Genomic DNA, 13,065 nt, shown 5'->3' with positions numbered 1-13,065 from the left:
AAGGTCCTCACCTTGCACGCCCGGGATCTCATATGGGCGCCGGTTCTAATCCTGGCAGCCCCGCTTCCCATCCAGCTCCCTGCCTGTGGCCCAGGAAAGCAGTGGAGGACAGCCCAAAGCTTTGGGATGGGATCGGCATAGCATCGGCCGTTGTGCTCACTTAGGGAGTGAATCATCGGACGGAAGATCTTCCTCTCTGTCTCTCCTCTCTGTATATCCGCCTTTTCAATAAAAATAAAATAAATCTTTAAGTAAAAAAAAGTCCACATGAAAGGGCAAAAATGTGTTCCAGCATAATGAATATAGAGAGAACTCACAAGTTAGACTACACTGGTTTTATTGTGAGATCAGGGAGTACTGTGGAGTCCTCATATTTTGAGTAGGTGTGGAGGTGCTTACTGTACGAATGTTTGTTGCCTTGGTCTTAGCTGAATTTCTCCACTGAAATTTCAGCTTTGAGAACATCAGCTACAGAAAACTTTGTTGAAGGTAGAATGATAATAATGTACCTATTTCAGCAACTAAAAGAAAGACTAGGTCAGGAAAACTGCTTCACAGTATTTTTTTTTAATCCAAATAAAGAATTTCTTGCTGCTTAGCAATTACAATACCTTTTAATTAGTTGAAAAACAGTTGGATAAACTAATTGTTTTCAATCATGCATTTCCTAATTATTGAACCTTAAATGTATCTTACATAATCTGAAGGGAAAAAAGTAACTGCTCTCTTGTTGTCCCTACTAGATTGATATTCCAGAAGGAGGAAATGGAAACGGGAAAGGAGATGCAGTTTCCTCTCGTTCTATTAAGTAAGTTTATTTAAGTTTTGTTTTGCTTTGTTTTTATGAGTCCTACTTTATTTTTAATTTTTTAAAACTGTTTTATTTTTATAGTCTTTACATAGTTGATTAGAGCACAAAGGGTCAAGCGTTACAGGAAAGTGGGTAAGGCCATTGTTTCCACATTTTTTTTTTTTTTTTTTTTTTTTTTTTGTATCTGGGGTATACAGGGAGATAAAGGGAGAAAACCCACCCAGCCTCCAACCCATCCCAGTGTCCCTGACATGGGGCATGCTCCGAGGGCACTGCTCAACTGGTGATGATAGTTCAACTGTTCTGAATTGCTGCCAATCTCCCCATTCCAAGCACAATGAAATCTCTCCAGAATCCACTGGCTGATATAGTCCATCTTAGAGTCTCCATTTGCCCAGATTTTCACTGCCTACACATGGCTGGGGTAGTTGATTGATTTGCTCTGTCCTCCTTCCTCTGTTGTGGTACCAGGTGTCCTCTGCAGGTTGCAATGTACTGCCATATCCTCCATGTGCACCTGGATATGCTGTCCACTGCTCTGTCTGAGCCTCTGAGGAGGCTCGGCTCTGACACTTGCACTTCATGGCAGACCACAGAACCTGCACTTCTCTTCATGGTTGGGGTTCTGAAATCAGCAGTTCATTTGGAGGGATCCCCAAGGAAACTTTGTCTGAGGTGAACCCAGACTTGATTCTTGTGTATGAATTCTAGTAGTGTCCGGCACAGTCCGTCACCCCAGTCAGCTTATGCATGTGCTGGTGGTTGCAATTGCTGGGTCACTTCTGCCTCCAGTCTTGTCTTCCACATGAACCAGTGGGTGTTGCAGTCTAGCCTGATTTTGCCCACCACACACTCAGCCCCCACACAAACCAGTGGGAGCTGCAGCCTAGTCAGTGAGACCTCAATAATGCCCCCAGGCCTGCCCCCTGCCCTGGTTCTCATGTTCTCAAAGTGTACAGCAGACTGGTCCAGTCTGTCCCACATCCCTTTCAGCTCTCATACATGTCAGTAGGCACCAAAGCCCAGTTCAACCCAACCAGCCCCACTATCCAGCCCATACACATACTGGTGGGTGCCATTCTGTCTAGCCACCCCTGCCCCAGTCCTGGTTTTCATGCCCTCCAGTGGGAGTAGTGACCCAAGAGGGAGGTGCCCACTGTTTCCCTACTGGGCCCACTCTCACATCATGGACTCTCCAGGTGGTTCTGCAGTTTAACTTAACAGAATTAGCCCCTAGTACCAGCATCTACTAGCTGATGCTTAAGCAAAGCCCAACCAACCCTCACCTACTAAGATTTATGCTTGTACCAATAGGGACAGGCAGCCCAGCCTGGCTTTTCTCAGATCTAGCTCACATGAGGCCCATAGGTGTTGTAGCCTTGCCTGGTCTGTTCTGCCCCCATCCCAACTGACGCTCTCCAGTGGGAGTAGCTGTCTAGCAGGGTAGCCTTCCACATCCCCCCTACCTGCTTTGCCCCTTACCTCTCTGGTTCTCACATGTGCTGGTTGGGTGCTGCGGCCCAGTCTGGCATGGCCCCTCTTGCCTTGGCATTTGTTAGTGGGTGCTGTAGCCTGGTCTGACCCAGCCCACCCCAATTTCAGCTCATGCTGGTGGGGGTTACAGCCTAGCCCGGCCCAAAAGGCACCCAGTCCCAGCCATAGTACTGTGACTGAATCTGGCCTGACCCACACTTTGCTCTGGTGCTCGGATTCACCAGCGGGTGATGTGAATTGCTTCAACCTGGTCTGCCCCTGACCTATGCCAAATATATGCTGGTGGGTTCTTTCCCTGGCTTGGTCTGGCCTGCTCCATATCATGGCTCTTGCACTCACCTGAAGGGACTGTCCTGACAGAGGAGTTTCCCAAGCTCCTCTATCAGAAGCTCTCTAAATACCGGATCTTGCGCACACCGGGGGTACATGGGCCACTGCAACTTAGTCCACCCCCTGTGCTGGCAGGAACAGTGGCCGTTCCTGACTGGCCTTCAACCTATTCTGGTTCTTACTGTTGGATGTTTCAGTCTAGCCAAGGCTCATCCATACCCAGACAGAGCTCACACATGGCTCAGTAGGGGCAGAGACCTAGCCTAGTCCATCCTACAGTCTGATCCTCCAGAGCACCAGTTGGTGCTGGAGTCTATCCCAACTGGGTGCGCCCAGCCCTAAAGTCCACACTTGTGCCGATGGAGACTGCAGCCATGTCCAGACCAGACTGCAGCTCCCACTCTGGCACCTACATTCACCATTGGGACCCACAACCCAACAAAGTCATCCCTTTAGCTCCCAACCAGGCATGTTCCCAGCCATAGATCGCATGTGTGCCGGTGGTTGCTCTGACCCAGCTTGGCCCCTCACCTGTCTCGGCCTTTGCCTTAGATGCTGTGGCCTAGCATCCCTGGCTCATGCAGACCAGTAGGTATAAGAGCCTACCTTGGCATGACCTGTGCTCCATCCTGATTTCTGGTTTTGCTGGTGAGCTAAGGTTTGCTTGACCCTGCCTGGTCAACCCCCTTCCATAACCAACCCACGCATTAGCTAGCCAGCTATAGGAGCTAGTTTACCCAGCTTGCCCAACCCCCAGGGCTGGACCATGTGATCTTCAGTGAGAGTTATGACCCACTAGGGGAGTTTCCCAAGTCCCCCCAGTTGACCCACTCCCAGACCCAGATCTCATACATGCCAGTGGGTGTTAGGCCAATGCCTGCATAGTCTGCCCTTCCATCTTGGCCTTGTATGAGCTGCTGAACATTGCAGCCCGGCCCACCCCACACCCTGTTTTAGGATGCACATTTGGGTGCTGCTGCCTTGACCTGCCGAGACTGTTATCGGTCCCTTTACCCATGAGTGAGGACAGCTTCCTTGGTAACACCTAGCTCAGCACATCACTACCCCAACTCTTGAGCTAACCAACAGGACTTGTATTTCCACAGAGTTGGGCCCACACATCCTCCATAAAATCTACCCCTGGACTTGGTTCTGTCATGGACTGGTTAGTGTCATGGTCCTGCCAAATGTGACACATCCCCTGATCAGCATTCTGTTAGCTACTATGGTCTAGTCCTGCTACACAGGCCCCAGCCTTAGCTTTTGTAATGACTGGTGTATGGTGATCAGCATTGTTCAGTCAAGTTCTACACAGGGCTGACAAATAGGCTGGTGTATCAGACCCATACAGATCGTCAGGTCTCTCTCCTCCAAACCACCAGGTCTCAATACCCTCGCTTACCTTCAAGGAAAAGTTATCCTGTCATTGGGAATCCCTCAGGATTGATTCCTCCCTAACACACACAGTGGCCTCATTCATGGACATACCAAGGCAGCAATTCCACATCCCCTAGGCCCCAGAGCTTGCCACCAAGTAATCAGCGAGTGGAGCCTGGCACCAATTGGCACACTGGCCGCCCAGGACTCATACCACATGGTAGCAGTAACTGTGGCCAGGGACCCTTGCATTGAGTCCAACCTGGCCTAGGTGCTCCCAGCAGCCACCAAGCTGCTGGAAGTTCTCTCCACCATAAGTTTTATTTGTAGTTGGTTGTTCATTATACAAAGGAGACAAGTACTTACCAAATTTAAGTATTTCATATGGTCTGATTATTCTGATTCTCAGGATGTTTGTTTGTTTACTACTGAGGAAAGCTTTCCTTGCTTACGAAGGGATAGTGGATTAAAGTTCTGATGAAGCAGGCGCATGTGGTAGAGGTTGACCTAAGTCACTCTGCTTTTCCAGTAGAATGAATGTAGCCAACAGCCAAACAGTCTGTCCCAATGCTGCCCACGGCCTGACCTCAGCTCAAGCATAGATAGCTTTTGCTACAAGTGCATTTTATTTAGCCTCCTGGTTTTTAATCTTCAAAAAAATGTTTTTAAAGATTAAAATATCTTTGAAGAAAAATAAATTTTATGAAATCTAAGTCCTGCGAAAACAGCTATGTATTTTTTGTTGCCTTGTTCCTAAAAACAACTAGAAGAAAGTAAAGGAAGAGTTAAGGTAAAGAAGTCTTTTATGTCTGGCGAGCTTTATGTGAATTTTTGTATCCCTTTATGTGACACTGTAATATGTTTGTAATTTAGAACACTGCAACAATGCAACTTTATATTCTGGTTAAGTGAGCAAATTAAAAGCATTCAGTACCTGCAGAAGACTGTAAGCCTGTCTATGAATAGGTCAGACAGAGGGTGCTGCTCCCAGTGGGTCTTAGGAAGGAAATGCAAAGCTTATCACAAACAGGAAGACCTCTCACACCACAATAGTTGGGTTCTATTTCAGATTCAGATTTTCTCTTATTTTTAACCAGCACGTACTGTGTCAGCAGGTGGAATTTAAAGTGGACTATCACAGCCGTTGATCCATTGACCTGACTTAAATCGGAATTTGGAGCTGGGACCAATCTTTTTTCCTCCATGCAATTGCTTCTCCTAAGCCTGTTGCTATTGAAACTTCCTTCCTAATGCTTCAAATCAAAGGTTTGACATAAAAATCATACCTTCTAGAGACTCAATTTTGTCTCTGCTTTTATCTTATTTTCAGTGAAGATTGCAGATTACTTAAAGATTATTCCAAGTCTCAGAAATGAGGCATTTTTAAAACATATACAAAAATGATTTTGGAAAGCAACAGGTATAAGCATTTATCATGGAGTTCTTGGGAAATGCATCTTATGAAAAAAAATGCATGAATTTCAAATTTTTTCACCAAAAAAAGTTATCTTTTGGTTCCATTTCTTAAGAACTTTTTGAAATCCCTTCATATGTTCAACTCATTAGTGGATTCAGTATCAGAGCGTCTGTTTTCCCACCTGGTCCCGTTTCCTTCTGTGCCGACTCTTGGTGAGATTGCCTCAGTGCCATCAGGATTGGAAGCCCTCGGAGTGGCCCAGGGCTGCAGACACGTAGGGTGGCAGGGATTCTGGAGTGAGGCAGATGTGCCCGACAGACACTGCAGGGTACGCTAAACACCCACCTACTTCCCGGCCATGCTTGTTGGGCTCTGTGACCTACGTGTTAGTCTTCTCGAGTGAATAGCCTCATATCTAAAATGAACACTGATGCAGTGGGTTAAGCCACTGCTTGTGATGCCTACACCCCATATGAGTCTGGACTGCCGTGCTTCCAATCCAGTTTCCTGCCAATGCATGTGGGAGGTGGCAGATGACGGGCCCATATGTGAGCCCCTACTACCCGGGTAGGAAACCCTTATGGAGTTCCTGCTGCCTGGCGTCAGCCTGACATGGTCCTGGCTATTTTGAGCATTTGAGCAGTGAAATAACAGACTCTCACTCACTCTCTTTTTATCCCTCTTCCTCTGTTTGCTGTTACTGTGTCTTTGAAAAAACAAATGGGAAAAAATCCACTAATTTAAAAGCATAACTTACAATTTTTTATGGAAATATTTTAAATTAGTATATGTTCTTCTGTTGTAAACACAGAATCTGCATAAATTTCTTGCAAAGATTGAGTGAAGGTTTTCAAGCATTTCAGAAGTTAGTACTCCCTAGTTTAACCCATAAGTGTTCTTTTTTCAGGGGCCTGAGATGTATTGCTCGGTTTGAATATATTGGAGACCATAAGGATGAGCTAAGTTTCTCAGAGGGAGAAATCATCACCCTTCAAGAGTATGTGAATGACGAATGGGCCAGAGGAGAACTTGGAAACAGAACTGGGATTTTTCCCCTTAACTTTGTGGAATTTCTTGAAGAATATCCCACCTCTAGTGCAAATATTTTAAGTGAGTACAAAGAATTACATCATCTCTTAATTCATATGAACCAAGTAGTAGAGTAATGTTTGCACTACATGCTTATCTAATCACTACATTTTAAGGGTTAATAGAAATACGACTTTTAAAATAGTGACTTATAGGCCCAGCCCTATAGTCTAGTGGCTAAATCCTTGCCTTAAATTAACTGGGAAGCCATATGGGCACCAGTTTATATCCCGGCAGCTCCACTTCCCAGCTCCCTGCTTGTGGCCTGGGAAAGCAGTCAAGGACGGCCCAAAGCCTTGGGACCCTGCACCCGCGTGGGAGACCCAGAAGGCCCTGTCTTCGTATCAGCTCAGCTCCGGTCATTGTGACCCCTTGGGAAGTAGTCTTTATCTCTATATCTCCTTCTCTCTATATATCTGTCTTTCCAATTTAAAAAAATAAAATAAATCTTTTTTTTAAAGGTAACTATAAAAAAAGAGTGACTTATGTGGGATATTCGTTTTATGGCCATCTCTCAAAGTGCTGGTTTAGATGTTTCAGATAATTAGTAGTACAGAATTGCAAAGACTTGAAAGCAGAAATGGATTATAGAGCTTAGGGTGTAGATTCTTTACTCTACAATTAAGTAAACAATCCAGGGAATGGCAAGATAGCGCACCGGTCCATGAAAGACAAGTCTGACACTTCAGACTTCTCACTCCGCCCAGCAGTTTTTTTCTGCTGCCCTGTGATCTTCACATCACATGTTTTGACTTGTTTTTAATATAGACACAAAGGTAATAATAATAATATAATAATATATAATAAAGGTAATAATAATAATAATGTTTTGACTTGTTTTTAATATAGACACAAAGGTACCACAGAAGACCAAGAAAGAAGACTCTGGCTCAAATTCTCAGGTAACAGCACTTGAATAGATAGCTGTGTGACAGCCACGTGTAAGCCCTGGGAGCAATATTAAGATCGTAATTAAATAAGGATGTGGTGTTTTTCTTGGCTCCAAACCTGCCTGTGGCTGACATTGGTAGATTTTTGATTCCAGCTTCTTGCTAATGCAGACCCAGAGAAGCAACTGTGATGGCTCAAGTAACAGGGGCCTGGCCACGCAGTAAGAGACCTAGATTGAGTTCCCGACTCAGGCCCCATTCCAGCCCAGATGTTGCAACCCAGTGAGTGAGGATGAGCGAGTGGACCGCACATCTGTGTCTCCCTCTGCTCTCCTCCTTCTCCCCTTCTCTTTCAACACCTTTTTCCTTCTGCCTCTCTCTTTGTCTCCTTTATATTTCTGTGTCTCTCAAATAATATATTTTAAAAGAAATTCTTAATAATAATTAATTGAATAATTAATGTCTATCGCATATAGAACTCATAGAGACCCTGATATGAAAATGAGAGATATGATTAGCGTATTTGTAAAATGGATCTGCTAAGTGACTGACATTGGAAAAAAGCCAGGCCTAGCACAATGACTCAGTTTTTAATCCTCTCCCATCAAGCGCCCCGATCTCATATAGGTACCAGTTTGTATACCCGCTGCTCCACTTCCCATCCAGCACCCTACTTGTTGCCTAGAAAAGCAGCTGAGGATTGCTCTGCACCCCTTTGGGAAACCTGGAAGAAGCTCCTGGCTCCTGGTTTCTGGTTCCTGGCTTCCGGCTCTGGATTGGTGCAGCTTTTGCCATTACAGTCAGTCATATAGGGAGTGAACCAGCAGATGCAAGATTTCTCTCTGTCTCTCCTTCTCTCTGTTAAATCTGCCTTTCAAATAAAAATAAAATTTTAATGTATATTTTTATATATTTAAATATATAATATATTCAAAGTTCCAGGTTCTTTACATATATATATAAAATATATATTTTCCCATACATATATACACACATATACATTTGTGTGTGTGTGTGAAATATCCTGAACTTTATTAGCAATCAAGAAACTCTGGAGCTGGGAAAGTGGCACAGGTCTGGCCGTTGCAGCCATCTGGGGGGTGAACCCACAGAAGGAAGGCCTTTTCTCTCCTTTCTCTGTAAAATCTGCCTTTTGAATAAAAATACTTATTTTAGAATGTGTAAGAAAGCAATAGTAAAGCATTAGTTAACCTATGCAATTAATATTCTCTCACTGTTATGTGACAGAACTCTAAACAAGTGATTATAATCATAGAAATGTTTAAAAAGAGATAATAAAATTATTACTATTTATCAATCTATGAAAAGGATTAAAAAATCATGCAAGGTTTTAGTCACAAAGGTACTATAGAATTGGGGAAAATCAGAAACATCCTAGTTACATGGTTATTGTTTGAAAAATGTTCTTAAGTCATAAAAAAAACTATATTCATGAAATAAATATCCTAGAATCAAAACATATATTATAAGCATAAAGGTTATAAAATTGGATAGATAGCATGATCAAAAGATACATTTAAATTGATTGAAATTTATATTGGTTATATTTAAATTAAATTGGTTAAATGACCTCTTGAAGGTAAGATTTTTGTATGTATGTAAGTATGTAAGTAGGTTTTTTCATCTCTACTCTTTGTACATATTTGAACTTTCAAAATATTTAGAGTTTTTGCTTGTTTGTTTAAGATTTAGTTGAAAAGCAAAGTTAGAAAGAGCTCTAACATCCACTGGTTGACTCCCCAAATGACCAGAGTGGTCAGAGCTGGTCCCGTCTGAAGTCAAGAACCAAGAGCTTCTTCCAGGTCTTGCACGTGGGCCCCACATACTCGGGCCATCCTCTGTTGCTTTCTATGATGCATTAGCAAAGAGTTAAATCAGAAGTGGAACAGCTGTAACTCATCCAGTGCCCAGACGGGATGCCAGTGTCACAGGGTGTGGCTTTACTCCACGACAATACCAACCCCAGAAACATTTTGATAATAAAAAATAGAGAAAACTGTTTTAAAATTGTTACACTGTGTAAAATGACTCCAGAAGTATCTAAAGGTGATGGTAGGGGAAAGGGAGTTTCATACAATGTTAAGAAATACATCAGTTGATAATAATACATCAGCAGATGAAGACACACTCTGACCTTGAAGGAAAGCTCATCTTCATTCTCTCCATGGAAGTCATATAAGGCTTTGACCTTCCTCCTCTTCAGAGCTTGAGCAGATGTACTTTTTGCCTCAGCTGTGAAGACACCAAAAGTGCAAATTCACTGAGAGACAACGGACTAGAACACAAAGCAGACGTTCTACAAACCACCCTTGTTATTCTCAGGACCTTGTTAGCCTGGGCTTGAGTCCTGGCCTTGCTCCCACTTGCAGCTTTCTGCAGATGTGTACCATGGAAGTCCCCGGAAGCCAGAGCTTGAGGACCTGGGTTCCTAACGGTCAGGTGGGGACACCTAATGAGAGATGTCAGCTCTTGACTTTGGCCTGCCCGGCACTCACTGTTTTGGGTTTTAGGGGAGTGGACCAGTGAACATTAACTCTGTGTCTCCTTTTCTCTCTCTCCTAACTCCTCTCACCCTTTTTCCCCCCTCACCATTTTTTAGATCTTGTAGAACTCGATTGTGTTTCTTGTTTTGTTTTTTTCTCAAGAGGCACAGGGAGACAGAACTCCCATCTTAATCATTATGCCAAATGCCTGCCCCAGAAGTCCATTTTAAGCAGAAGCTCACATTTCTTTTCTTTTTCTTTTCTTCTCTTTCTTTCTTTCTTTTTTTTTTTTATTGATTACGTTGCATTATGTGACACAGTTTCATAGGCTCTGAGGTTCCCCTAATCCCTCTCCGTGCCCTCCCCTCACGGTGGATTCCTCCACCTTGTTGCAGTATTACAGTTCAAATCCAGTCATGCTTCTTTCATTGCAAACATGTACCAAGCATAGAGTCCAGCATCTTATTGTCCAGATAAATTCAATGGTTTCTTGGGGAGACCATCTCTGGTCTGAAGGTAGAGCTGGCAGAATATCATCCTGATCAATTAAAAACCCCAACACAACATCAGAAGAAGTTCACATTTCTTACCAAATTTGTGATTTCTAACAGGGTGACAGTCTTCCTGGAGAATGGTGTGAAGCACTTCACAGTTTTACAGCAGAGACCAGTGACGACTTACCTTTCAAAAGGGGAGACCGCATCCTGATCCTGCAGCGTCTGGACTCGGACTGGTACCGAGGCAGACTACACGCCAGGGAGGGCATCTTCCCTGCCGTTTTTGTGCGTCCCTGCTCAGGTATGCAACTGCATGATATGCCTGCCATTTTGTTTTGTTTTGTTTTGTTTTATTATTTCTAGAAAAGGCAGATATACAGAGAGAAGGAAAGATCTTTCATCCTCTGGGTCACTTCCCGTAAGTGGCTGCAAAGGCCAGAGCTGAGCCAGTCCAAAGCCAGGAACTCAGAACTTCTGGACCTCCCACATGGATGCAGTGTCATCCTCAACTGCTTTCCCAGGCCACAAGCAGGAAGCTGGATGGGAAACGGAGCCACTGTGATTAGAACCAGCGCCCATATGGGATCCCGGCACATTCAAGGCGAGGACTTTAGCAACTAGCCCATGCCACCGGGCCCGTGGCTATTATAATTAGAGGGGAGTCCAGGATCTTTGAAACTCCTGCTTCTTTTCTGTCTGGCTGTGCTGAGTTGTGTATAGTTTTAGTACTTGATCCACAAAGTCCTGCAGTCTTCATTCATCTACTCCTATGTTGGAGGTGTTTAGGAAAAGATGAAAATGAATTCACTAATTAATGGCTAATTTTTGCCAAGTATATTTTCTCTAATTTTTCTACACAAGAGAGCATCCTTCATTTTTTGCATTTTAAGTAAACTCAAAATTAATTCAAAATATTACATTCCGAGAATAACAAGGGTGGTTTGTAGAACATTTGCTTTGTGTTCTAGTCTGTTGTCTCTCAGTGTATTTGCACTTTTGGTGTCTTCACAGCTGAGGCAAAAAGTACATCTGCTCAAGCTCTGAAGAGGAGGAAGGTCAAAGCCTTATATGACTTCCATGGAGAGAATGAAGATGAGCTTTCCTTCAAGGTCAGAGTGTGTGTCTTTCATCTGCTGGATAGCTGCACTGAGCACTGTTAAATGTGAGATGTCTGTAATTGAAGGGTGGAACACCGAAATGGAATATTGATCATTACCTAAGAATAAAGACATCTAAGACCTGAATTATAAGGGATGATATGAGAGAAAATGAATAGGGCAATTAAGGCTTCAGGCACTTGAAGATAACCTTGGCCAAGTTACCCGTGATCGCCCTTGTTCCTTGGTTTATTTACATTAACATTTTTGTGCCCTAGTAAAGGGAGATCTGTGTGTGGCCCTCAGAGCTTCTGCTGCTTCTTAGAAATCAGAGGAGAAATCTCATGGAACCCAGTGACAGTCTGCCCACCTCGGAGACACGATTCTTGTCCGTAAAGGCCCACCAAAGCTTTAGGGGAACAACCCCAAAAGATTGAGCTGCTTGGCAAAGGTTTTATTTTATTTTGTTTTAAAGAAACCTAAAGTTTAACCTTAATGTTACATCAACCAACTTCTTATTTTTTTCTTAAAGCACTGATTGAGTATTCCTATGATCCTGTTTCGCAGCCCTCAGTGAAGTCAGGCTAATGTTTTGAGACTGTGCTAGAGGTTAGAGTGGTTCTGGTTGTTGCTGCTATGCATCTAGTGTCTATTAGGCAATGGTGAATTCTCCATGATTGAAGCTATTCAGTCCCAGGAAAGCATCAAGAGTGGGTGAACATTGGACCAAATGCTGATCCAAATGTTAAAACACCCACATGTCATATCAAAACACCTGGGCTCATGTCGGCTTGGTCTAGCCGGGTGGAATGTGCTGCTCCTGTGAAGCCTAGCAGATGGTGAAGACAGCTCTAGAAGTTGAGCTCCTGCCACCCATGTGGGAAACCTGGGTCCAGCTTCCTGGCAGTGCCCGGCCCAGACTAGCCACTGTGGGCAATGGGTAGCAAACAGCTGGCGGCTCACTCGCTCTGCTTATTTCTCTCTATAATCTCTCTGCCTTTCAAATGTAGGAGTAAAAGTTGTTGTTGTTTTATCAAGGAGAGATTGACAGGATATGGCTTAAAATAGGTACCCCAACAAGACTTTTACTTGTCTACAAAAGGGGAAAACAAGGAGCTACTGGGCAGGTGCAGGCTTTGGGGGATTCGAGGGAGGCATGGTGTGAAATGTCAGCACACCACTTTCCTTTATTATGACAACATCCTTTTAGATTTTATGTTTAAATGACATTTCCAAAAAATATTTTTAAATAAAATGACATTTCCATTGAATTGTAATCTGTGTATAACATTGTTATAAATTATAGATGTATTATACTCTGTACCAAATGAAAAAGTTGACAATCCTACTATCAAATTCACTTTTTTAAAGATTTGTTTATTTTTATTAGAAAGACAGATATACAGAGAGGAAGACATTCAGTCTACTGATTCATTCCTCAAATGGCCGCAACAGCCAGAGCTAACCGATCTAAAGCCAAGAGCCGGAAGCCTCCTGCAGGTCTCCCACACAGGTATAGGGTCCCAAAGCCTTGGGCTGTCCTCTACTGCTTTCTCAGG

The 13,065-nt window shown here is 43.6% G+C and overlaps 1 protein-coding gene across 1 annotated transcript in view; it reads left to right on the top strand.

Moving 5' to 3' along the window:
• SH3D19 (SH3 domain containing 19) overlaps positions 1 to 13,065 on the top strand; it is a 212,628-nt gene that overhangs the window by 194,566 nt on the left and 4,997 nt on the right. Inside the window, exons 16-20 of the mRNA XM_040967439.1 lie at positions 744 to 808; positions 6,337 to 6,539; positions 7,368 to 7,420; positions 10,524 to 10,710; positions 11,421 to 11,518. Coding sequence (XP_040823373.1) covers positions 744 to 808; positions 6,337 to 6,539; positions 7,368 to 7,420; positions 10,524 to 10,710; positions 11,421 to 11,518 — 606 coding nt within the window. The remainder of the gene's footprint in view (positions 1 to 743; positions 809 to 6,336; positions 6,540 to 7,367; positions 7,421 to 10,523; positions 10,711 to 11,420; positions 11,519 to 13,065) is intronic.

The sequence above is a fragment of the Ochotona curzoniae genome, unplaced genomic scaffold, assembly GCF_017591425.1.
Source record: "Ochotona curzoniae isolate NIBS_2020 unplaced genomic scaffold, NIBS_Ocur_1.0 scaffold_4506, whole genome shotgun sequence".
Taxonomy (NCBI): domain Eukaryota; kingdom Metazoa; phylum Chordata; class Mammalia; order Lagomorpha; family Ochotonidae; genus Ochotona; species Ochotona curzoniae.
This window is presented reverse-complemented; position numbering and strand designations above follow the sequence as displayed.